At 40.2% G+C, this 24,431-nt stretch overlaps 2 protein-coding genes across 6 annotated transcripts; one reads left to right on the forward strand and one right to left on the reverse strand.

Annotated features, from left to right (window-relative positions):
• The first annotated feature begins 2,274 nt into the window (after nt 1-2,274).
• Nucleotides 2,275-14,371, forward strand: LOC114826993 (protein FLUORESCENT IN BLUE LIGHT, chloroplastic-like). 5 transcript variants are annotated; one of them, XM_070805332.1, is made up of 7 exons: nt 4,049-4,228; nt 4,317-7,008; nt 7,081-7,173; nt 7,244-7,387; nt 7,459-7,614; nt 7,693-7,803; nt 7,884-8,775. In XM_070805332.1, exons 2-7 carry the CDS (start codon nt 6,958-6,960, stop codon nt 8,724-8,726), a joined length of 1,398 nt encoding a protein of 465 aa, XP_070661433.1. In that variant the 5' UTR covers nt 4,049-4,228; nt 4,317-6,957; the 3' UTR covers nt 8,727-8,775. The 5 variants fall into 5 exon arrangements, with proteins under 5 accessions (XP_017189693.3, XP_008380783.1, XP_070661433.1 ...); XM_029108269.2 differs by lacking the exon at nt 4,049-4,228 and having other exon boundaries at nt 6,683-6,824; nt 6,900-7,008; XM_017334204.3 differs by lacking the exons at nt 4,049-4,228; nt 4,317-7,008; nt 7,081-7,173; ... (2 more) ...; nt 7,693-7,803; nt 7,884-8,775 and adding exons at nt 2,275-2,437; nt 12,629-12,744; nt 13,190-13,352; nt 13,524-13,847; nt 14,009-14,371.
• Nucleotides 14,372-14,586: 215 nt separating this feature from the next.
• On the reverse strand, nt 14,587-19,119 carry LOC103443668 (oligouridylate-binding protein 1B-like). The gene is made up of 12 exons (XM_029108272.2): nt 18,842-19,119; nt 17,846-17,907; nt 17,432-17,534; nt 17,179-17,255; nt 17,030-17,091; nt 16,848-16,935; nt 16,597-16,672; nt 16,293-16,323; nt 16,027-16,146; nt 15,764-15,849; nt 15,305-15,481; nt 14,587-15,124 (listed from the first exon to the last, which is right to left on the reverse strand). Exons 1-12 carry the CDS (start codon nt 18,944-18,946, stop codon nt 14,837-14,839), a joined length of 1,275 nt encoding a protein of 424 aa, XP_028964105.1. The 5' UTR covers nt 18,947-19,119; the 3' UTR covers nt 14,587-14,836.
• Between the last annotated feature and the right edge of the window lie 5,312 nt (nt 19,120-24,431).

A 24,431-nucleotide genomic window follows, 5' to 3' on the forward strand; every position in this document is an offset into this window, starting at 1 on the left:
ATGGCGATCGGACGACAACGCCGTTTGGGCTTTTACCGAGTGCACCAATATAAAGCCCACGAAATTATGAACGATGCTCATTAGAGCAGTTAAAAAAAAAATTAAAATCTCACATCGAGAAAATAATGGATCTTGCATGTGCTTACAATCAATTGGTCTACCCGTATTGCCAATCAATTTTATGGTGTAATCTCAACTTTCTTCATGGTATCAGAACAAATTGTCTCAGTGTGAAGCTAACCGCCACACGTGCTCTACATCACCTAATTTGTGTTGTTTATGTGTTAGGCTTGAAAATTCGCCACAAGTGAGAAGCTATGTTAAGAGTGAACATCAATGAAAAAAATGGGCTTTACATGTGCTTATAAGTAATTTGACTGTTTCTCATATTGCCAATTAATTTTATGATGAAACCCCAACTATGATATCATCTAATCCGAGCATCCCCGCACTATTCTTCAAGCCAAATCCTTTTATCTATGGATCCTTGAACCAAACTAGAGACTGAAAAAATATGAGTTTGAAGGCTTCATGATGATTTTGTTGGCAATATTGAACGCCGGGAATTTAAAACTATGCTCCGGTTCCAATGTATTATCCGATCAAATTGTATCTCGTGCTCTAATATGGTGGCCGGAGATTTCCCATGCCTCTTTCCTTCCCTCCTTAGGTTTGAAGCCAAATCCTTGTATCTCTTGTTGTTAGTTAAAATTGAAGCTTCTTCTTCCCATGTCCGCAGCCAAGCTATGAGGCTACCTATCACCATCCACGCCTTGCTCTCCGTTATTCAGATGTTCGAGGAACCTCTCGATTTTATTTGTGATGTAATTTATGAGGAGAGCCTTCCTACTTTCTAAATGAGTTGCCTTTTAGCTGTGAAATGAAATTTTGAAACTTCTTTTCCAAAAAATAATAGGGTTTCTACTAGCTACAGAGGGTGTAATGGACGTTTCATGTCAAGTAAAAGAAAGAAAAAACAATTAAGTTGGTAGACCAATCCAAAGTCTTATTTTCCCACTCATATTATAATCTCGCCTACCATAAAAATTTTAAAAATTAAATGTTATTTTTTCATCCACTATTATTTCTGAAATAATCTCTACTATGCTATTTCCCACATACTATTACTCCTTCAGATTGAAATATTATTTCCTCAACAACGAAGTCTCTTCCGACAATAATTTACAACAAATGAATAAACCTTCAAATGTTGTTATGCTGTGTGATTATGCACTTCAATAACTACCACCAAAATCAATCATCATAAGTTGCTACCTTATTACCTTTAATTTAAAATGGCATCCATACTTTTTCGTTTCAGAATTCCTTCTATCCTCATTTTTTTATGGTTTTTGTTTCCAAATTCAACTTACATATTGTCCATTTTTTTCACAACCCAATGTAAATCTAGGACCCTTGTTACCTTTTCACGCCCAAATTAATATTATTACAAATCTTGTAAGGTTCTTGCAGGTCATTTTACAAATAAACAAACTTATAATTAAAATTTTCATTAAAAACTTGACGGAGAGATGAAACACTCGTGGAATAAGTACTGGTTTAATATTGAGGTGCTTTTATAAAAAGTGGGTATAAAAAAAAGATGAGTTCAAAAAAATGTTTGGTAAACACTTAAAAAAGCTTATTTTCACAATTTTGGGTTAAAAAAAAACTGAAAACGTGAAGCAGCAAAAATGAGCTTATTTCATACCACACCAAAAACAATTTTTTTTTCAAAATACAATAATATCAAACCAGCCCTAAGAACACTCTAAACAATTAACCGACATTACGCCACCAAATATATCCAAAATAAAATCCTTTGTGCTCGCGTCGGATAACCAACGGCAGTAATGTAAATAAAACCATTTTTTATAAAGAAAACTAATGAAAATGACTTGAAAACTTTGAGTTTAAATGATAAGGACAAAATAAAGAGTAAAGTGAATAGTACCAAGATTGTCTTTTTAGTGTAAGAATGTGATTTTTCGTTAAAGTACCGGGAGCATTTCGTTAAAGTTCCTATTTTTTTTTATATAGACAGATTCTGACTGCTTATATCGAAAATGGACTTGGATTCTCTGCCCTCCCATTTCGGTGCCCTCCTCGTGCCCTCCTGTTTTGTGTGGTCACGGTTAATCCATGCTAACATTTTATATTGTTTTTTATAAAAATAATAAGACAAAAAAAAATAGTAATATAAAATATTGACGTGGCTTAACCGTGACCACACAAACAGGAGGGCACGGAGAGGGCACCAAATTGGGAGGGCAGAGAATCCAAGTCCATCGAAAATCCCCCTGGAAACAACACACCAACGTTTATCCGAACCTAATGGCAGTGGTGCCCCGTTTCTCTTGCTGCTTCTTCACTCACCCAAAGAACTCCAGCCGATCTCTGCCGTCCGATCAAATTTCCGTCAAACCCAATATTTCCGGTCAGTACTTCCACCTGCACCCATTGTTTTTGCTCACTTGTTAGCTGGTTGGTAGAAATGCTTTCAATTTCTAATGTGACTTCGAATTTCTAAGTGACCATGAGTTTTCCAATTTGGGAAATTTTACTTTCTGTTTGGTTACTGAGAAAGTCAAGGAAAAGAAAATTTGAAAAGTTTCCATTTGTTTAATCCCTAAATTGAAATGAATTAATAAGCTTGCATGATCAAATGTACGAGTGGAAATGTGAGGAGACAAAGTTATTGAATTTTGTGATTTTCTTGCATTTCCTTAGAGAGCCAAAAGATTGTATTAATCGAAACTCATATGCACATTGATATAAACAGTGTATACCCGTGTCATGTGGTATTCCCTTGTGGTCATACAACAATTCTTCTTGTTAATTTGAGGTATCTTGGGTCGTGTCGTATCTCTGTGTCCGTGTCCATGCATCGTAGGTTAGTAGTTAGTACATTATTTTGTTGCAAGAATTGGTTGGTGTTACTTAATTTGAAACTCATCTGCATATTGACATTGTTCGCGTCAGGAATTTCCGTCGGGGATGTTTCCTGGCCGACGAGCACACAGCTCCCCCGGAGGTTGGCGCCGGTTGAGGGCTGCTGTCGGGCTTCTGCTTCACTGTCGGGCGTTGTCGGGCAAGTCTCGTCAGGCAAGACTCTTCGGGCAAGGCTCGTCGGGCAAGGCTGAAAGAGAAGGACAGCGTTAACTTTGAGAGGTGCCTTTGTGGGGCCTTAGGTGTAGGCCTTGAGGCTCACAATCAAGGTTAACATTTAGGTGCTCAGGCGTGCCACTGCCATCTTTAGCATGGCAGATGTAAAATGGATGTCGCGTTTTAGTTGTATATATGTATGTATCCAAGAAACCGTGTTAGTTATAACAGGTGCCTTTGTGGGGCCTTAGGTGTAGGCCTTGAGGCTTCCCATAAATAACTAAACCAGTGCTCGAACACATCATATTTGTTCTCGTGATTGCAGGAGTTTTCTAACTATTATACTTCTGATTACCCGAGTCCAAGAAGTAGAATGAACCCAAATAGGTGCCTTTGTGGGGCCTTAGGTGTAGGCCTTGAGGCTTCCCATCAGAGTTCATTCTTATACTTAGACTCTTTAGATCGCAGAACGGAATGAATCCAAATGGATGCCTTTGTGGGGCCTTAGGTGTAGGCCTTGAGGCCCTTGAGGCTTTCCATCAGAATCCATTCCATGCTCAAGCGTTCTATGGTAATCATGATATAATAGAAATAAAACTAGAGGGTAGGTCGATTACTTGTACCCCAAGTAACTTCGGACTTCTCGTTTATCAAGGACTGTCGTGGATGGGTTAAGTCCACATAAGGTTCTTTTTTATGCCTTGAGGCCAAGGACTTTTAACTGATCAGATTTACATGCCCGAGGGCTTAGGACTTGGATCTAGTTTGAACACTGAAGATATATTCAAATCGGATTCAAGTACTGAGAAAGCCTTTTAATAGTCATATTGCTAGAAATAACTTGCATATAACTGGAAGTATACAACATATTGAAAAGACAAAAACAAAGCACAGAAGGTCGGGCAAGGTTAAACCTTATCGGGTAAGGTTGCTCGTCTTGCAGGTTCCTATCTTTGTAGTTTTGTCAAAGGTCTGAAAGCTTAGAGGGATAGAGAGAGAGAGAGATTACAAAAGATGAATCGATACTACAGCAAGGTTGAACAAGGTAGCAGAGCTATTACAAAGGGTTGGAGAGAGGGTTATCCCGAAAGGGATGAAGGCTGACTACAACTTTGTTTTGAAGGTAAATCTGGCTTTGAGCAGAGTTTGTGCTTGCATCTGTTTGTTTGATTGAGTGTCCTTATTCCTGGTTTTTCTTTCTTCTTATATAGACAACTCGGCTTGGTCTTCTGTAGCAGCAGCCTTTGCCCGAATGTGGTGTGAGGATGATGACTCATCAACTATTTTACATGTGATGCCACCGTAAAGTGCTTTATGGGCTGTGTAGCTGATCAGTCCACACCACTTGGCCTTTGGGTAGGTAAGCAAGTGGTCTTCATGAGCTGCACTAAGTCAGAAAAGACCCTTTCTGCCTTCTGGGCTTTGACTGGGTTCTGGCTATCTTTCCCTTTAGGCCTCCTTTCGGGCCAGCTCCTTCCTTGAGCCCAAAGTTCAAGTTTTGATCCAAACAGTGCCCCCTTCAATTAATATTTAGCCTGGAATTCCAGGCGCCAATATTGATTGAAAAAGGCTCTTTATAAAACCCACAAACCCCTTGCGGTTGAACTCCTCAATCCCCTGTGTTCACAGCAAGAAATCCTTCTCTAAGGTTTCGCCCTCGTCATCTTCCTCGGTATTCCCTTCTCGAACTTCCTCAAATGACTGCAGAATCAAGCCAAACCCAACCCTCTTACGAATCTGGCGAAGGAATCGCCACTCTGCGTCGTCTACTCAATGGGCTGCATCGCCCTCGGGCAGGTCTGCATTCCGAGCTTTTCTTTGAGGTGCATGGGGTACAATCATTGGGTCCCGCCTGGATTTCTCGGGTCCCTTCAGTGGTGGAAAGCAACATGCCTAGAGATAACTGGTTTTCCCCAAATCCCTACTCGGCTAGGTCGGGCATCTCTTCCTCCAAATGGTCATCATATCGTCGAGGCTTTCCTCTGATGAACGATCCTGCCTGGGCTCAATGGATTGATGATTTAGAGCCTACTTTTAAGAGGAAATGGATGAATAATGGTATTTATGAGTTAATCATGCTTTCGAAGACCTCTATTCTTCCTAAGCCCGAACTGCTTGTTTCTGCCCTCCTTTTCTGGAATTCGGGCACGAATACTTTTGACTTCCGTATGGGCCCCATGTCTCCCACCATTCTTGACATGGCTTAGGTTTTCGGCTTAAGGCCCTCGGGCAGGATAGTGGACGTTACTCAAGACTGGGTTCCATCCTCTACCACTGGAAGCTCAAGTTCATCGGCTGCCTTCCTCTCTTTGAACTATAACTCTTCAACTTTCAAGAGTTATGGGACCTCCTTCAAAGGATTCATCCCCTTCGTAAAGGAGAATTTTGGGGTGGGCTCACCTCGGGTTGATAAAGATCAGGAGCACATGTATTTCCTCTTATACTGGCTCAACAAGTAGAAGCTCTTCACAACTTTGATGACGTAGCTACAAGTCCATTCCTCCTTTCCCATCTTTATCATCTTCTTTTCGAAATGACTCAAGGCGAGCCATTTGAGACCAATTTGAATGGACCTATATGGATGATACAAACTTGGCTTCAATGGTACTTTCCGGAATTTCGGGCTGCTAATCTGGAGTTCCCGGAGGGTGTGGCCCCTGCCCGAATCCTGGCTGAAGCTGCCCCTATAGATCATTCTACCTTTGCCTGCTTCTATTTCTTCAGAGTTTGTAGGACTCGATCAGATTTAGAATGGGGTGCGTCGGTCTTGAGAAGATATCCTTGGTTTTCTGACCAAGTCTTTCAAGATGCCCCTGGCGAGGATGCTACCCCCTTTTGCAGGGAGAAATTTATTAGTTGCATTCAACCGAGAGACCTGGCCTGGGGAGTTCGGGGCAATAGATATGACCGAGGCTTGGAAGTGTACCATCCTAACTTCTGGAGCAGGCAGTTAGGATTTAGACAGGCCATTCCTGTCCCGTTCTTCGACTCTGTCCATTGTGGTACTTCATTCCGGTTACCAACTCCATCTGAAGTGACATTTCGAGCTGCCCGACGCAGTCTTGACGTAATGAGTCAAGCGGCCTGAAAGTCCATCATTCTCAATTTTGAGTGCACCTCGCTCTTCTCTTCTTGGTGGGAAGACAAATGGACTAAGAAGTATGGAGGAGATTTGAAAGAGACTCACGATCGCCTTTTCAACCAACTTTCACTTAAGTCATACCCTGGCTCGGGCGAACTTGAAAATTGGAAGGAGATGATCCAAGAGAAGAATCGGTCACTTCTGATAGGTACTTCTCTTTCAATCTGATTTTGCTTCCTTTCTGGAGTCCTTCTATCCTTACTTTTGCTTAATTCTGCAGCTCCAGTGGATGTTGAATCGGAAGTCATTGAATCCGAGGATGACTCTGTTGATGCTGCAATTCTTCATGGAGCTGCCGCAGAGGCTGGGAGACGAGAAGCTGGGGAGGGTGCAGATGTTTCAGAATCCTTTGGGGATTTAGGAGCTGAAGAAACACCCGAGGTACTTATTAAAGCACCTAAGCGAAAGAAAGCGGCTGTGATTAAGCCTTCAGATCCTCATCCCGTACCTCTACCCAAAACCACACGACCAACTCTTACTAGAAAAAGTAAGAGAGCAAGAACTACCGCTCCTCCTAAGTCATCAGCCCCATCTGCTCTAGTTCCTGAGGCAGGCAGAAAGAAGCAACAATCCTCAAGTGAGTTTCTGTTTTTCTTCATCAAACTGTTACCTTTCTCCTTTATCTAATTGTCTCCTTTACCGGCGAATCAAGACTCCAAGCATCTAAAAGACCAATCCTTGCTTCTAAGGAGGAACCACTGAGAGCTGCAATGCTCAAAAAGGCCGAAGAACTGCAAAATACTGCCCTCAGAGAACTTGAGGTATGATTTATATATTTTTCTTTAGGCCTCTTCTTGCTCTCATATAACTCCAAATCTGATTATTTGACTCAGGCCGTAAGAAAGGAAAAGCTCTCTCCGCCCGAAGCCTCTCCACAATTTGCCCGAGAGACAAGCCTATCTCCCTCCCAGGTCGACCCTTCAGAGGTGTTTTTTCTTCTCTTCTAATTCTTGGGTAACTTTCCAACTTCTGGACCTAATGTCTGAATATTTTTAGGCTGGAGCATCTGCTTCCTTGCCTTGTTATGGCCCTCCTCTGAGGTCTATGACTTCTTCTACTGCTCTGGACGCAACCCCTTCTTCTCAATTCGATCCGTCTACAGGAGTTATGTTGCACTTCGTGGATGAGGACAGTAACTTGGTGAGTCACATATTCCATATTGAACTTCTGTACATTGCTTCCCAACTAACTTTTACTCACGTTCTCTACAGCCTTCTCCGGTATATGAGCCACCTCCTACAATAGTGGTTTCAGATAATGAACCCATAGTCCCTGAGATCCCTGTAGCCTCAGAGGTAGCAATTTCGCGGGTATTTGCTTGCCCGACAGTTGATAAACCTCTTTCTCCTCTTCAAGACCAAACTCAGGTATGGGAGTATTTTCTTCTTGTTCTTTCTCTTATGCTCTATTTACTGACAATTACTGCTATCTTTGGGTACCTCTAGGGCACTGGTACAGGTTCAGGTGCAGCTCATCACTCTCCTGCTGGTGGTGAGGAATTTTCCCGCCAACCAGGAATTAGTCCTCTTCCTGGTGAAACCCCGGGGCTGAGTCAGGTACATTTCATCTCTCCAAATCCTCTTTTGCCTCAAACTGTATTCAAATTGTCTTGACCTGGTCTTTTGGCTTTCTGCAGCAAGCTCCAAGAGAAACTTCCCTTCCCCATTTGGTCTGTAAATCAAAGTGCTCCCATCCTCACTCATCCTCTGGAGGTACTGTGATTCCCCCTTCTGGAATTGAGCAGATCGGGCAGGCAGAAATTGCCCCCTCAATGGGCATTCCTCCATTAGAGAAAGCTGCAGTGCAGGATCCTCCTCCTTCCGCATCTCCAAACCCTGCTAAGATGCCCAGACTTTTTGAAGCACTTGGACGGCTTGAGACACGGTTGAAATCTTCAAAACATTCTTCAACCACCCCCATTTCTTCAGAGCAACAGCGAGTCCTTCAGGAATGGGCAAAGAAGGATTTCACCGCTTCATTCAACCTCAAGGCTCTTTGTGATTTTGAAAAGATCATAACCGAGTCTTTCAAAGCCGGTCGGCTATCAAAACCTCAACATGATTCTTTTCTATCTTTCTTTGAGAACCTGAGAGCCCTTAGGGAACAATACCAGAGAGCGGACAGACAGGCTAATCGGGCAAAATGCTTCATGGAGAAAGAATCAAGCACCTCTGCCCAAGTTGATCGGTTGATGGAAGAAAGCTTGCAGACAAAAGAAAGGGTCAGAGTTGTTACTTCTAAAATCCAACAGCTGGAGGAGCAATTGGTTGCTCTTAAAGCAGAACAAGCAACTCTTCTAGATACCCTTGAAAATCAAATTGAGGGAGTGGAGAAGTCAAATTCGGAGCTAGAGCGTGCCCGGTCTCAACTTGTAAATAACCATACTGTTTTGGCCGAACCCAGTAGGATATTTGCCATTATGAAAACATATCATTCTCGAATAATCACCCTATGTGAAGATGTAAATTTTTTAGAATAGGATGATTTGTAACTCTTTTCTTATTGGAATGAATATGTAATTTGCTTTCTGCTCTGCTCTTTGGTACTGTTTTGAATTGACTTTGGGCAGCTCTTTGCCCCCCTTATTTACTTTCTTCTTCTTCCCCTGATAACACCAATCTTAGGACCTGATCTTGGTCCCTTGATCCCCTTCATGGCACTTTATTCATGCAGAGGTGTTGGGACAACCTGGGCCCTTTTCTTTCCTTGCAGTACCAAATGGTGACCCTGGCTCTTGTAAAATGAGGTTGATCATATTGATAGGAGCCTCAGGGAAAGGGTTAGTATCTACCATCATACTGGCTTGGGGCGAGTCAAGTAACAGCTTCCCCTTCACTATAAGATCTTGTATCCAATCTCTAAACTGGACACAATTAACTATGGAATGGTTGAAGGTATAGTGCACCTTACAATACTTTTTCCCCCTGAGTTCTTCCGGCTTGGGCATTTTTTTGGCATTGTCGGGCAAGATTACTCTTGCCCGTACCAGTTCTTCATAGATCTCAGGTGCCTTGGATAGATCGAACGAATAACTCTGGTACTTGGGTGGTTTTATGGGGACAAAACCACCATCGTTCATTACAACCTTCTGATCCTTGACAGGTTGGACTAGCCCCTTTACCGTCAATGGCTTGAAAGGTGTGGTCATCTCAGCGGCACACACGTCCATGTCCTATTCATCACGGCCACCCTCATGCTCTGGCCTGGTTTCTCCCACTTCCACACGATGAATTGCAGCCTTATTTTTGTAGAAAGGAGGAACTTTGGAAGTGTGCTTCACTTGTTGCTCTTCTTGCAACAGCCTCTCATACTTCGTGGCAGCAATTACCAATTCTTGCAGCTCATTAAACTGTGCATCATAAAATCTTTTCCTCAAAGGTAATTTCAAAGCCCTTTGAGCAATCGATATGAGCTGCGCTTGGTTGACGGGAAATTGGCATCTCATCCTTATTCTCCTGAACCTCATCATGAAGTCCTCAGTAGACTCATGATCATATTGTTTGACTTCAACAAGGTCATTGATAGTCAATTCTGGCTTTATTCTGTAGAACTGTTCATGGAAAGCCATCTCCATTTGCCCCCAGTTGGCGATAGAGTTAGGGGGCAATAGAGAGTACCACTGAGATGCTAACCCTGCCAATGAATTCCCAAACAACCTCAATTTGTAATTTGGGTTGTCCTCATATGCCGCACAATGATTGGAGAATTTGAAAATGTGGTCCCTGGAGGACACACTGCTGTCTTCACCCGTGAATGTTAGGAATGCGGCCATCTTGAAGTTGAGAGGGAATGGATTTAGCTCGTCAATATATTCAGGATAAGGTTTTTGGAAAGTGATCCTGAACACGGGGCGAGCTCGCGGTTGAGCATTTTGAGCAACCGTCCTTCTCAACTCAGCTAATTCCTCCCTCAGTTGCTGAGTAGCTAGAATATCATTATGCCCGAGGAGAGTAGATTCGATTTTTGGGCTCTGGTCGTTGCCCGCACTTGCTTCCCTCCTTGGTTCGGGCTTCCTCCAACTAGTTCCTCCACCTTTATTCACCAACGGGGGTGGCCTATAAGGTGGGGGTTTATCTGAAGTAGTGGAACCCTCATTTCCGCTGGTCTCTCCCATCATAGCTGGCATTCCGTACCTCGTTCTCTCTTGCTCGCTTGGCTTCCTATTATTGAATGATAATAATGGGAAGCTGGGAAGCTCCTTCTCCAGAACTGGCTCCATCACCGGTTGACTCCCTTCAGGAACTACCTTTTTCTTTCCCCTATCTTTTTCTTCTTCTAATAGTGGGAATAAGGGAATGATTGGTTCATTTCTCGTAACAACTTGGCTCATCCCACTTCCCTGAGCCCCTTTTGGAGTAGAGAACTCCAAATCAAGTCTTCTCTGTAGATTCCCCGTTAGTGTACAGAGCCTACTCACTTCTCCTTGGTTTCCAAGGAGATTCTCTCCATGCTTTTTAGCACTTGGATCATTGTAGCCTGTAGTTCTTCATTAGTTCCCTTTCCTTCCGATCTCTCAGATGCGGTTGGGCTTTCTAGGACCACTTGTCCTGATGGGGAGGAAGGGTTTTCTGATTGATCTACTATTTGTAGAAGACCTTCCTTCGGATTCTTTTTGCCAAGTTGATGGCTTTTCTTTTTGGACATGCAAGATTAAGAAGTTTGTGATCCCACCAGGCGTGCCAAAACTATGTTCGCGTCAGGAATTTCCGTCGGGGATGTTTCCTGGCCGACGAGCACACAGCTCCCCCGGAGGTTGGCGCCGGTTGAGGGCTGCTGTCGGGCTTTTGCTTCACTGTCGGGCGTTGTCGGGCAAGTCTCGTCAGGCAAGACTCTTCAGGCAAGGCTCGTCGGGCAAGGCTGAAAGAGAAGGACAGCGTTAACTTTGAGAGGTGCCTTTGTGGGGCCTTAGGTGTAGGCCTTGAGGCTCACAATCAAGGTTAACATTTAGGTGCTCAGGCGTGCCACTGCCATCTTTAGCATGGCAGATGTAAAATGGATGTCGCGTTTTAGTTGTATATATGTATGTATCCAAGAAACCGTGTTAGTTATAACAGGTGCCTTTGTGGGGCCTTAGGTGTAGGCCTTGAGGCTTCCCATAAATAACTAAACCAGTGCTCGAACACATCATATTTGTTCTCGTGATTGCAGGAGTTTTCTAACTATTATACTTCTGATTACCCGAGTCCAAGAAGTAGAATGAACCCAAATAGGTGCCTTTGAGGGGCCTTAGGTGTAGGCCTTGAGGCTTCCCATCAGAGTTCATTCTTATACTTAGACTCTTTAGATCGCAGAACGGAATGAATCCAAATGGATGCCTTTGTGGGGCCTTAGGTGCAGGCCTTGAGGCCCTTGAGGCTTTCCATCAGAATCCATTCCATGCTCAAGCGTTCTATGGTAATCATGATATAATAGAAATAAAACTAGAGGGTAGGTCGATTACTTGTGCCCCAAGTAACTTCGGACTTCTCGTTTATCAAGGACTGTCGTGGATGGGTTAAGTCCACATAAGGTTCTTTTTTATGCCTTGAGGCCAAGGACTTTTAACTGATCAGATTTACATGCCCGAGGGCTTAGGACTTGGATCTAGTTTGAACACTGAAGATATATTCAAATCGGATTCAAGTACTGAGAAAGCCTTTTAATAGTCATATTGCTAGAAATAACTTGCATATAACTGGAAGTATACAACATATTGAAAAGACAAAAACAAAGCACAGAAGGTCGGGCAAGGTTAAACCTTATCGGGTAAGGTTGCTCGTCTTGCAGGTTCCTATCTTTGTAGTTTTGTCAAAGGTCTGAAAGCTTAGAGGGATAGAGAGAGAGAGAGATTACAAAAGATGAATCGATACTACAGCAAGGTTGAACAAGGTAGCAGAGCTATTACAAAGGGTTGGAGAGAGGGTTATCCCGAAAGGGATGAAGGCTTGTCCCGAGAGGGATGAAGGCTGACTACAGCTTTGTTTTGAAGGCAAATCTGGCTTTGAGCAAAGTTTGTGCTTGCATCTGTTTGTTTGATTGAGTGTCCTTATTCCTGGTTTTTCTTTCTTCTTATATAGACAACTCGGCTTGGTCTTCTGTAGCAGCAGCCTTTGCCCGAATGTGGTGTGAGGATGATGACTCATCAACTATTTTACATGTGATGCCACCGTAAAGTGCTTTATGGGCTGTGTAGCTGATCAGTCCACACCACTTGGCCTTTGGGTAGGTAAGCAAGTGGTCTTCATGAGCTGCACTAAGTCAGAAAAGACCCTTTCTGCCTTGTGGGCTTTGACTGGGTTCTGGCTATCTTTCCCTTTGGGCCTCCTTTCGGGCCAGCTCCTTCCTTGAGCCTAAAGTTCAAGTTTTGATCCAAACAGACATAAAAGTGTTTTTCATTGTTAGAACCCGGGAAGTTACCTTCTCATCCGTTTAGAGTCGAAAAGCTTGTTTCATCATTTGGAAATGCTGTAGATGGAGTGTATGAGATCCACCATATGTTGCCAAAATCAAAATGTCAGGTATGACGGTGAGTTCCTGCACCAGATGTTTCTGATTTGTTTGTGCATTCTTTTGGTTGATTCGGGTTTTTCATATTCGTCACCTTGCCTACTTTGTAACTTGAGTAAAGGCAATATTATATATGATGGTGTTCAAGCTGACAACACGAAATCGTATTCTGTTGGGAGGTTTCGGCGAAAACATGATGAGCATATGCATTGTGGTGCTTCGTTCAAGTCATGTGTATATAATCCCCCTGTGGGTTGATTTTCATAGATTGACAAATGCATCGTCGGATGTAATGGATTGGATATACAGTATTTTTGAATTTGGCTAGTTTCATGAATATGCATGTGTCCGAATTTCTATTTTTTTGCGTTGTTACTTTCTATCCCGTATGATCTGCTGATCTGTATTCAACAATGCTTTTTCGTGACTCTCATGTGGAAATTATTACTTGTGCAGGGAGATGTAAAGTTGAGATTCCCAGCAATGGGACTTCTTCTCGGCAATTCCTTAATGTTGACAACACCATTGGAAGCTTTGGCGGAAGCATGCGAGGCTGACGACTCGGGTTTCAGCATGCCTATACTGCTATTTGTAGCCCTTGTAGGGGCCACTGTTGGTGGTACGATTTTACTGGGTTTTTAAATTACCATTAATTCTGTTCCATTGGGTTTACATGCTTGCTTTTGAAACTTTTTTAAGTAGTTCTCTGTTGATTTTATTTGTTTCAACACTATCTTTATACTATAGCCATGTTGAGAAGTTTGTTGATAGTTTAGTGCTTCTATGATAGGCTTGGTTGCTCGGCAAAGGAAAGGAGAATTACAGCGAGTGAATGAACAGTTGCGTCAAATCAATCAATCTCTAAGGAGGCAAGCTAAGATCGAGTCATATGCTCCTAGTTTGAGTTATTCACCGATTGGTGCAAAAATACTACCGGAGAGTGAGGTGATAGTTGAGCCAAGGAAGCACGAGTTGATTTCTCGACTGAAAGCTGGGAAGAATTTTTTGAGAAATCAAGAAACGGAGAAAGCACTAGATGAGTTTAAGACAGCTCTTGAGCTTGCCCAAAGTATGAAGGACCCAATTGAGGAAAAGAAGGCTGCAAGAGGTTTAGGTTCGTTTCTGATCCCCTTGTTCCATGAGCCTAATTTCTTAGCTTCAGAAGACAGTATCGACGATGTTCAGCAGTTCCAACTGTGTTTGTCTAATTGAGCTGGCCTGTATATTGGAAATCCGTTCTGATTTTGTTTATTAATTGCCATTTGCTTCTGTCAGGAGCCTCACTGCAAAGATTGGGCAAGTACCGAGACGCTATTAAGTGCCATTCTATGGTGTTGGACATCTCCAAGCGAGAAGGAGAAGACTCAGGAAACACAGAAGCTTATGGAGCGATTGCTGATTGTTATACTGAGCTTGGAGATCTCGAGCGTGCAGGGAAGTTCTATGACAATTACATTGCGAGGTTGGAGTCCGACTGAATCAGCTTCACCCAAAAGTTCTCTCTATTAGTTACAGAGTTATAGTGGCATATCACGAGAGGGTGTAAATGACTTGTCACCGGCACTAGCCTGCAGATCCCGGAACGTTTTGATTTTGTTTCGTGGTACAAGTAGTTTAATACAAAATGCCTTTGGTTGATCTGCCTACTCCGTCTAACCCCGTTTCTGTCGCTTTAGTTTGTAGAAAATGCTGAGTTTTGTATGCGAAGGTGACCGGTGAATCCAATAGCGATATTGCACAACTCGAAAATAGCTTTCGGCTAATAACAACCGAACAAGGGGTGTCGATTTTACTGTTATAATCAACGGTAGGCTCGTAGCCAAAACGATAAATGAAGAGACTGAGAACAGGTGTGAAAAACCCAACTTCCTCTAATAAATAACCACTCATCAGAACGCAGTCGAAAACAGATCATACATGTTACATACCCATACAGACAGCAAGCACATAAGGCAGGGTACGGTAACAACCTCACCGTCGCCGCTTAAGGGGGAGAAATAATGAAAAAGATTCCTAATGGGGTTTATAACTCAGATAACACCTGCACAATGCAGGAAATAGATTATATAGGTCGGGCCATTTAACAGATACCCTTATGTATTACTACTGGTAGTACATGAGCTGCTGGGCAGCAGCAACATTCTGGAATCCACCGTCGTATATAGCTTGGCTTGCTCCAGCTGTGCCCATTCCCAATGCTGCCTGCTTAAGGGGATGCTGTCCCTGAGGGTGCATGAGGGAATGGACACCACCCATCTTGCTCATTGCCAGTTGCCGTTCATAGGCCAAAAGGTCGGTTGCAGAGAGGCCCGGCAAAGGTGCTGCTGCCACTGGCGGAGGGAGTGGGTTTGAAACTGTTCCTGGTGGAGTAGGCTTGCTACCCCAAGAACACTACATAATAAAGTCAACAGTCAATGCAGAGTCACAGAAAGAATAAACACTTGAACAGTAGACATGCATATGGATCTCTACGCGATGTCCCAGGATGATCGACCAATCCAGTCCACTACTTTTGGTGTTAAGGTAATACTTAAATTTATAACAGCTCTAGTAGTAAGCATAGAAGCACACCTTTATTTGTCTACCACACAAGATGGACTGAGTGTTTCCCATTTGAATAGCCAGAGCTGCCTCAGAGTGGGTATTGAATCTCACAAAACCAAAGCCCTTGTCACGCTGCAGCCGAACTTCCTCAATCACTCCAACACCAAGAGCATGAAAATGGCGATGCAGATCAAGCTGACTGACCTGTAAGAATAAGACCAATAAAATTTAATGATACTGGAATTTCTATGATCCCCAAGTGGTGAAGATATTCATTTTATTCTCCACATCTTTTCCTCTTTCCAGAAATTAAAAACCACCAACTCAAGTTAAGAAGCAATCATAGTAGAAAATTCAAACTCAGTTCTGTGCCAAAAAAAACTTGTGTATCAATTCATATCCAAGGCATAGCAGAAAGTAATGTGTGTGACAGCACACGTTTGCACGGTCCAATAGAGAGAGAGAGAGAGAGAGAGGATTTCTTGCCTCTGGAGCAAGATTGCCCACGTAAACAGTAGTATACTGAGGGTTGTTCTCCGGAGCCTCACTGTTTGCCGTGTCCTTTCCATCTTCTGCACAATGAAAACAGAATATGAGTCCTGGGCAGAGGACTATCTTTTTACACAAAACAGAATGTATAAGAAATTGCTACAAACCAAATTATTTTCCTCTCATTTTCCAGTCAAACTAGACATAACTTCTTTTGTGTTAGAAATGGGAAAAAACAAGTTTGAACACAGTGAGCTCACCTGATGTGCCATTTGTTAGTTCCACCACACTTTTAGCATCTGAACTCTGCTTGTCTTCATTGGCGGCAGCACCTTTTGTTGCCCAGTTGCAACGTATCTGTCTGCTGCCGAGCCACTTACCTGGATATCACAGCCAAAAAGATAGTTCAGAATATGGAGAGAAGGAATACAAAAGGGGAAGCCAGAACTATTGTACTTACCCCACATGCATTTTTTCAACAAACTTGTCAATAATTTTTAAATAGGAAGAAGAACATCATCCTTACCAGTTAAGTCATTGATCGCATTTTGAGCATCCTGAAAACAAAAGTGAGAGTGATGAGAATCAATTTAGTTACAAATCGACACACTTATAAAGGCAGAGGCTGGCTCTAAACTATTGACTCTTTAGAAGAAAATTTGATGTCATTACATCAAGCCGTTACCTAAGTTCACTCATCCTAATCCCTTGCATTCAGTTACCAGTCCATCAGAAACTACCATTCAGACTCACAATAGATTATTAACAAAAAAGAATTCACCACACATTCCGAAAGATAAAAAATGTAAAATGTTCCACGAAAATACTACCTGTTGGATTCGGAATGAGACAAACCCAAAGCCTCTTGAACGCCCCGTCTTCTGATCCCACATAACCCTTGCATCTCTAGAACCAACAAAACAATCTAATTAGGCATCTAAAGAACACATAATGGATTACAATGTAAACTTAACAAATGTTAGCAGATGAACGTAAGACTTCCACATCTTAACTATTGGTCATCAGAGGTTTTATTAAAATATATGAAACTAAGAATACCAGCACTCGAGAAGACACTTACGAACAACTGTTATAAACAGAGAAGCATGCAAATAATGTAGCATCAGTAACCTCAGGGCTGAGATCACCGACAAAAATGTTGAAATGACCTGCACATCAGAAAGACAGTATTATAACTAACCTCAATGATAAATGCCAAAGCATCATTTAAATTGGTTCAAAGAAAGAAAAACGAAAACCAACCTGATGTATCCTCCCTCTGACCACTAGCATATGCCCAATTTACTTTGATAGGCTGCCCAAACCTGAAGATCACATATCAAAGATTTTAGAGAAAGTACAAATATAAGCAAACAAAATTAGCAAGGAGCATAATTAATATTTGTACTTACAGATGCCTGCCATTGAGAGACACTATTGCAAGAGCAGCTGATCTGCGATCAAAATAGTGAATGAACCCATAGGATGACTGCAGAAGGCAAAAAAAAAACAGAAATTATCAATTATATGATCACCATATGGTAGAATTGAGTTAGGCTCACAGTAAACTAGTTGAGTCCAGAAATTTTCATACGGCGAGAGGATTGTTGAACAGAGAACGGATAAAAAAACCGCAGACGAATATGTGCACCGTTGCAAACTTACCTTTTCCTTTCTTATAAGTTTGCAACTTTCAACAGCACCAGTACTTGCAAAAACCTCTTGAAGAAGTGGTTCTGTCACCTGGGTATGGATGTTCCCCACGTACCTGAAATTTTTCAAAGTGAACAAAAGTTTAACAGAAAACATAGCGAGTGAAAGGGTTATTTTATGAGAAGGATGGGTAATTTCAGATACTTGAATTTTTTTATTACTTTAGTAAGATATAGCATGGCCAAATGCAAAGCAACCGTGGAAAAGATAAACTTATAATAAAGCTATTCAGTGAAGATAATAATATTAAGTCATCGACCAAGGGTACGATAATGCAGAGAAACAAAATAATTACATAAGCATAGAGGTGAAACAAATAAAAACGCAAAATAAAAAGAAAGAAAAAATGTCTAGACAAACACTCACACACTGCGGCAAGTACTTGGATCAAAACCAGGAGGCAGATTTCCACTTGGGATTGGCTCTATCTGCAAAATAAAAATGTGAAAAAGAAAAGAAAATAAAGGAACCTAAAAAGCCAGAAGCAAAAAATAAAATAAACCTAAACCAAAAGAAACTAATTCCCTTGCTTATTTATCAACAAGATCACGAGTACTTCAACCTAACAGCAAAATCATTTGCACCGGAACCCAACAACGACAAACTAAAGTACTAGTGGTCCATCTGGGAAAAAATGCTTATGCAAGACAAACACATGGTGGGAAGGGAACTAAAGATAACCTAAAGTGCGACTCCTGTTAACTTTATCATAATTCTAAGACAGGGCCAAATGAGTATTTGGTTTACTTCTATACCGATAACTGTTATCCGCAACTTACTGGAGGCTTGGAAATCACCACCAACCAAAGCACCAATGCACGAAAAAAACAATTCGAAAAACCACAAAGTAATAAAACCGCTAATAGAGTCTCCTTTTTCTATTTTACATACCATTCCACTACGACAAAAAGATAACAAAAAGTGTCAAGATGCAAACAGTTCTTCCCCATTTCAGAATTCTGAAAAAAAACAAAACGAAAAACTATTTTATTTTATCTTATTCAACACCAAATCGCAGAATCTGCGAGAATCGAGCTCCGCTCAGCTCCGAAACAAAACACGAATGAGAGAAAACCCAAAAAGTAACAGCCCCGAGCTCATTTTTCACTACCGAGAAGCAATCAAAAACCAAAATTCAAAACTTTCCCACAAAAGGAGATTTCCCGAAAGCCCCTTCTTTCGGAATCGGTACTTCCGAAACACGAGAAGGAAGAGGAACTCAACTAACCCTAGCTTCCGTACTGCAATCACACACAAAGACAATCGGAGACGGAAGACCAAAACCAAAATCGAACCCGAAAACAGAATCGAGGCCGGAGGGCGGGAAATTGGAGCAGCAAGACAGAGAAAGAAAGGTCGAACCTGAGGAGGAGCTAAGAGGCCAGGGTGGTAGAGAGAATGCTGCTGGAGAAGAGCCTGCTGCATCAGAGCTTGTTGCTGCTGCTGCTTCAGCCTCTGGTGCTGCATTTCCTCCGTGATTCTCCGAGAAAGTCGGGGTTTTGCCGAGAGATTTGAGGGTTAGGGTTCCAGCAGGGAGGGCCTCTATCGAAAGAAAGAGAGGGATAGATGACTCCTGACAGAGAGAGAAGAAAAAGAAGACAAAAATGGCTATTGGGACTGATAACATCACTGAGCTGAATGAATTATTTGCCCCTTCCCCCTCACCATAATCTTTGCCGCGTGACACGTGGCCACTTTGTTTTTATGGATAAACTTGCTTAATTATGGATTAGGAAGTTAATAATGTTTTGATTAGGACTTGGTTGGGCTTTCCTAATGGGATTAGGCTTTGTGTCCAAAGACCACTCTAGCCCATTTTTGGTTAATTTGGACCCTTCCCATTTTAAAGCCTCCTTTCAAAACTTGGTTAATTTGGATTTTTCTCTAGCCCAATATCCTTTTTATTTTTAAATTTTTTTCTCCATTTTAAGATTTTAAGAAATAATAAATTGCGTTTTACGGTGGTGGCAGAAATTAAATTAACCATGTATATGCATTTCAACCCCCGCTGATTCTTCTCCCTAACAACTATATAACTCATTTAACACTTTAACACTATAGCTCTACTATAAAATAGTTTTAAAAAATAAGTACGAAAATCTTTTATTGGTAACTATCAAGTAGAGTCCAAATTACGTGGTAGTCACTTAAAAAAACTCTAATCCTAAATGAGCTAGGGCTATTTAAAATTTTCATTAAACGAGAACTAATCATCTGCATGCTTTAAAAAAAATGCTTTTTAAGAAGCATGGTAGATCTTACTTCTACTTTCCTTTACTTTTATACTGCCAATGACAATAGTCTTAAAAAAAAAATTCTTATTTACCAAACACATTTAATGTTCCAGATTTTTAAATATGCTATTTTTTTTTAAAGTACCACAATCTCAAACTTAACCCTTAAAGCATCTCCATATGAGATGTTAAAATGTCCAAATCAGTAATAACAGTAACAAAAGATAGCAATAATGTTTTTTAACCAATAAGCCAAATCTGATGTGACATGATATGAAATGACATCTCTCTCCTTTGCTGTCAAATTTGACAACACTTTCGTATTTAATTAATTATTAAATGTTTTTTTATTGGTTTAAAGCATTATCCATTTGTTTCTTTTCATTATCAATGCATTGTTTAAATATTTTTAGGATAATACTTGAGTACTCATTAGGAGTACCCAATTTACTCACTCTCTTAAGTGGCCCAACGAAATCATGACATGTGTAAGATAAATTTTACTCACGTCCATACTGTTCTACCATCCAAATATACACTCCTCCCTTTAAGGACTAGTGCATTGTAAAAATTTTAAATTAATGATTTTATTTAAGGTATTGTTATTCACTTGCTAGTGAAAGTTCTTAGACAAATCTCGTATATAAGGAGTGTGGGAGCCAAAAATTGTTGCTCTACTAAACAAGCCATTAACACGGCAAACATGAGAAGTGGATCTACAATTGAGCACTTATGGAACATGGATAAATAGAAAGAGAGTGAGACCTGGAGCCCAAGACTTGAATGCCTATAAAAGGGTAATAATCCCATTAGTAGGGAGAAGGAAGGACGAGATTAATTTATGAAATATTGCAATCATTTTGAACAAAGACTGACTTGAGCATCATAATGTTTTATTGTAGGTCCCCCTCCTCCTTCATTAAGGGCTAGCAAAGATGGTGTCTAAGGCTTCTCAGCGTGTTCAAGATTACTTGTTGGTGGAGAATTAGAGTACCTGAAAATTTACGCTCTAACAAGGAGTTTACTACCAGTTTATTTCCATATCCTTTATTATAAATATATCATTAAGAAAAGAAAAATGTTACGGAGACCATATTTTTAGTCCATATTTTATAGGTTATTATGTGGTGGTTGATAGTTGTATTAATTGCCACATCATGAGATTTACAAAATGTGGTTCTAACTTATGATCTCTCTAACATTTTCCTTAAATAAAAAAAGGGATATTCTAACTTTGAACTTGAATTCTTTCTACACTAATTAATAACTAAATTAGTGTGATTTGACAAACATTTGAAGAATAAGGAGGCCATGTATGAAAGACAATTGAAGATAATCATATAGTTGATATGTCATTTCATCTCAGGTAAGATGTCATATATATGTAGCTCCAAGATAAAAAGGTGTAAATGAGTGACCCACTTTATCGAAATCTAATGGAGTTATTAGTAAAGATGTGAAGTAGGGAAGTTGGCTATTCCCTACTTCGGTTTCGACCAAGTGGACCTATTGGTCCATTATATTGCGAATCACAGTGTAAATAAAGCTCACTTCCACTCAACTTAACTCAATTTCTACAAGGTATGACCTGAGTTAAATATCAAGTAGAATCCAAGTTACGTGGTAGTCGCTCAAATAATTCTAAACATAAATGAGCTAGGCTATACTTGCTTTTTAAAAATTTCATTAAATAAAGACTGTTAACTTGCATGCTTTAATAAAAACAGTTTTTTTTTTTTAAGAAGCATGGTAAAATTATGCTTCTACTTTTCTATGTTTTTCTATTGCAAATGGCAACCCCAAACACATTTGATGTCCCAATTTTTTTTAATAAATTGTTCTTTTTTAAGCACCACAACTCCAAACCAGTATTTAATGTCTGAACAAACTGTGTTAGGGGTGTGAAAGTTATGGGAGGCAAAGCCTAAACAATTTAGTGCACAAATTAATTAAAAATGCAAATAAAAAATTTAAACAAAGACGACCATAATAACTAATTTGATGTGTATACATCAGTTGAGTTTGTTTTCTCAATAGATTAATAACGGGAGCATAGTATGTATTGATATCCTTAATTGTTGAATTTTTATCTGTTTAATTATTAATTACACATTAAGTCAGTTCATCATATAATTCATGCTATAGACTAGTCCATTGTAAAATTTTCAGATTAATTATTTTGTTTAAGGTATTGTTCTTCACTTGTTGGTGAGAGATTTTAGGTAAATCTTGTATACAAGGAGTTTGATACCAATTGATTTCCATATCCTTATTATAAACACATCGTTGAGAGCAAGTCCACTGGAGGGCTTTTTGCCCAGCACCCAGCCGAAAAAAAGGGCCAGCCCCCAGTGAATCCCCTCTAGCCGAACCCAATTGACTGGCACCCAGCCCATGCCAGTCTCTAGCCCAGTCCAAAATTAACTGAGGTGTGGACCGGTCCATTTGACGCCAGCGTGGCGTCATACGGCATTTTAAATTTTTTTTGCACCAGACGCGCGAATGGGCGCGAGTGGCCGACAGGTTGGGCCCGCGCACAGACACACTCACTTCTCACCGGGGAGGCAACGTGGCGTGCTATGTGCCGTTGGATTTCCAACGGCTAGTTTTTCTAGACCGTTGGATTTCCAACGGTAAAAAAAATTTAAATTTTACTTTTAAAATAGACCGTCCGATCACAGATCAACGGTTCACGTTTTTTCACAAAAAAGTAAAAAAATAATAAATAAAAAAAGGCCCAACGGTAAGAAATATGACCGTTGGCCAAGTGGCAACTCCCTAGCTCTTGGATTTGAATATTTTTCAAATCCAACGGTCCAGATTAATTAACTCTATTAAAATTTATTAAAAATTATAAAAAATACAAAAAAATACAAAAAAAATTTAAAATGTTATTTTTTTTTCTATAAATACCTAACCCTCATCTTCAACCTTTACACCGCATTTCAATATTTTCTACACTTTCTATACTATCTACATTTCAATATTTTCTACACTTTGAGAGAAAAAAATGTCTTCATGGAAGCTCATTGAAGATGTTACGTTGTGTGAATGTTGGGTTCACACTACTCATGACCCGATTACGAGTAATGAGATGGATAAACGAGAAATGTGGAGTAAAATTACGAAAGCGTTTTGTGATGTACATGGAAAAGACGCCATAACTAGTCAAGGTCTTCAAGGTCGTTGGAAAAAAACTCAACGCATCCTTTACTTGTTGGAAAAACGTCATCTCTCATGCTTCTAGTAACCTCCGTAGTGGGACAAGTTTAGCGGATTAGGTGATAATATTTTTATTTATTTATACTCATTCCACCCACATCAATATTTTGATTTAGTTAATTTCGTATGTAATTTTTATGTTATTTCTTATGTAATTTTTATATGCATTCCACCCGCATCAAAATTTTAATTTATTTAATTTCTTATGTAATTTTTCTTTAATTTCTTATGTCATTTTTATGTAATTTATATGTTTTCCACCCGTATCAATATTTTGAATTTATTCATTTGTGTTACACCCACATTTTTTAACACTATCTTATCCCACATTTTTATAGACATTACAAGCTCAAGCATTCTACAATTCAAAGAACTAGAACAAATCATTCACCAGATGGGAATGTTGGCAAATTGTCAAAGATTGCCCTAAATACAAAATTGTGGCAACCGGTCCAGAAGTTGTCATGCACGGTATGGGTCTACATAGTTATCCAGAACCAGACATGGCCGAACAAGAAGCCAACACATTTCAAGACACGGAAGGGACGCCTGAACAAGTGCCCGAGACCCAACCGACTCATCAGTCCCTCAGGCCTCAAGGTAAAAAGGCATCAAAGAAAAAAGGTAGTTCTTCCAAAAATGACTACACTAAATATATGGAGGAACTTACTCGCCAAGGTGAAATGAACATGGCACGGGAAAAGGCTAGAGATGAGGAAAAAGTTACTGCTTTGGCAGCAATAATAGCAGCTACTGAGGCCCGTGATGCGGCGGTTGAGAGACAAAGAGAAGTAGTTAATCGAGAGAACGAGCTGGTTAGAGAAGCACTTCATCGAGAAAATGAAATGCTTAGAGAAGAAAGGATAGCTTAAGCAGATCGTGACACTATGAGCAAGTCTCTAGTAGGACTGTCTCCGAATTCTAAATATTTTTGTGCATCGGAAAAAAGAGATGTCATATGAATGAGGCGTGCAAGAGATGCGGAAACAAGTCAAGGGGGTTCTAGCTACACAAGTCATGGCAACCAAGATCCTAGCACCACATATCCTAACTCAAGAGACTTTGTATAATTTTTATGTAATTTCTTATTTTTTTAGAATTTTATTTTATTTCTTATGTAATTTTTATGTTTTTTTTTTTTTTGAACTTTATTTAATTTCTTATGTAATTTTTATGTTATTTCTTTTTTTCTTTTGAACTTTATTTAATTTCTTATGTAATTTCTCATGTAATTTTTATGTCATTTCTTATTACATAAACTCACCAAATAAGATTACATAAACTCACCAAATAAACTTAAAAACAAAACACACAACATAGAATTACATAAACTCACCAAATAAGATTACATAAACTCACCAAATAAACTTAAAAACAAAACACACTACATAGAATTACATAAACTCACCAAATAAACTTAAAAATAAAACACACTACATAGAATTACATAAACTTTAAAAAAAAATACAATTTATTCTTCAACCACAAGCCTCATT

Source organism: Malus domestica, chromosome 09 (genome assembly GCF_042453785.1).
Source record: "Malus domestica chromosome 09, GDT2T_hap1".
NCBI classification, from domain to species: domain Eukaryota; kingdom Viridiplantae; phylum Streptophyta; class Magnoliopsida; order Rosales; family Rosaceae; genus Malus; species Malus domestica.

Coding starts and splice junctions, on each gene's coding strand:
- LOC114826993 (XM_070805332.1), top strand. CDS start 6,958: ATGCTCAAAAAGGCCGAAGAACTGCAAAATACTGCCCTCAGAGAACTT. Junction 7,174..7,243: donor CCCAGGTCGACCCTTCAGAG/GTGTTTTTTCTT, acceptor GAATATTTTTAG/GCTGGAGCATCTGCTTCCTT. Junction 7,804..7,883: donor AAACCCCGGGGCTGAGTCAG/GTACATTTCATC, acceptor GGCTTTCTGCAG/CAAGCTCCAAGAGAAACTTC.
- LOC103443668 (XM_029108272.2), bottom strand. CDS start 18,946: ATGCAGCACCAGAGGCTGAAGCAGCAGCAGCAACAAGCTCTGATGCAG. Junction 16,673..16,847: donor TCTGTTTATAACAGTTGTTC/GTAAGTGTCTTC, acceptor TGTTGGTTCTAG/AGATGCAAGGGTTATGTGGG. Junction 16,147..16,292: donor TGCGATCAATGACTTAACTG/GTAAGGATGATG, acceptor TGTGATATCCAG/GTAAGTGGCTCGGCAGCAGA.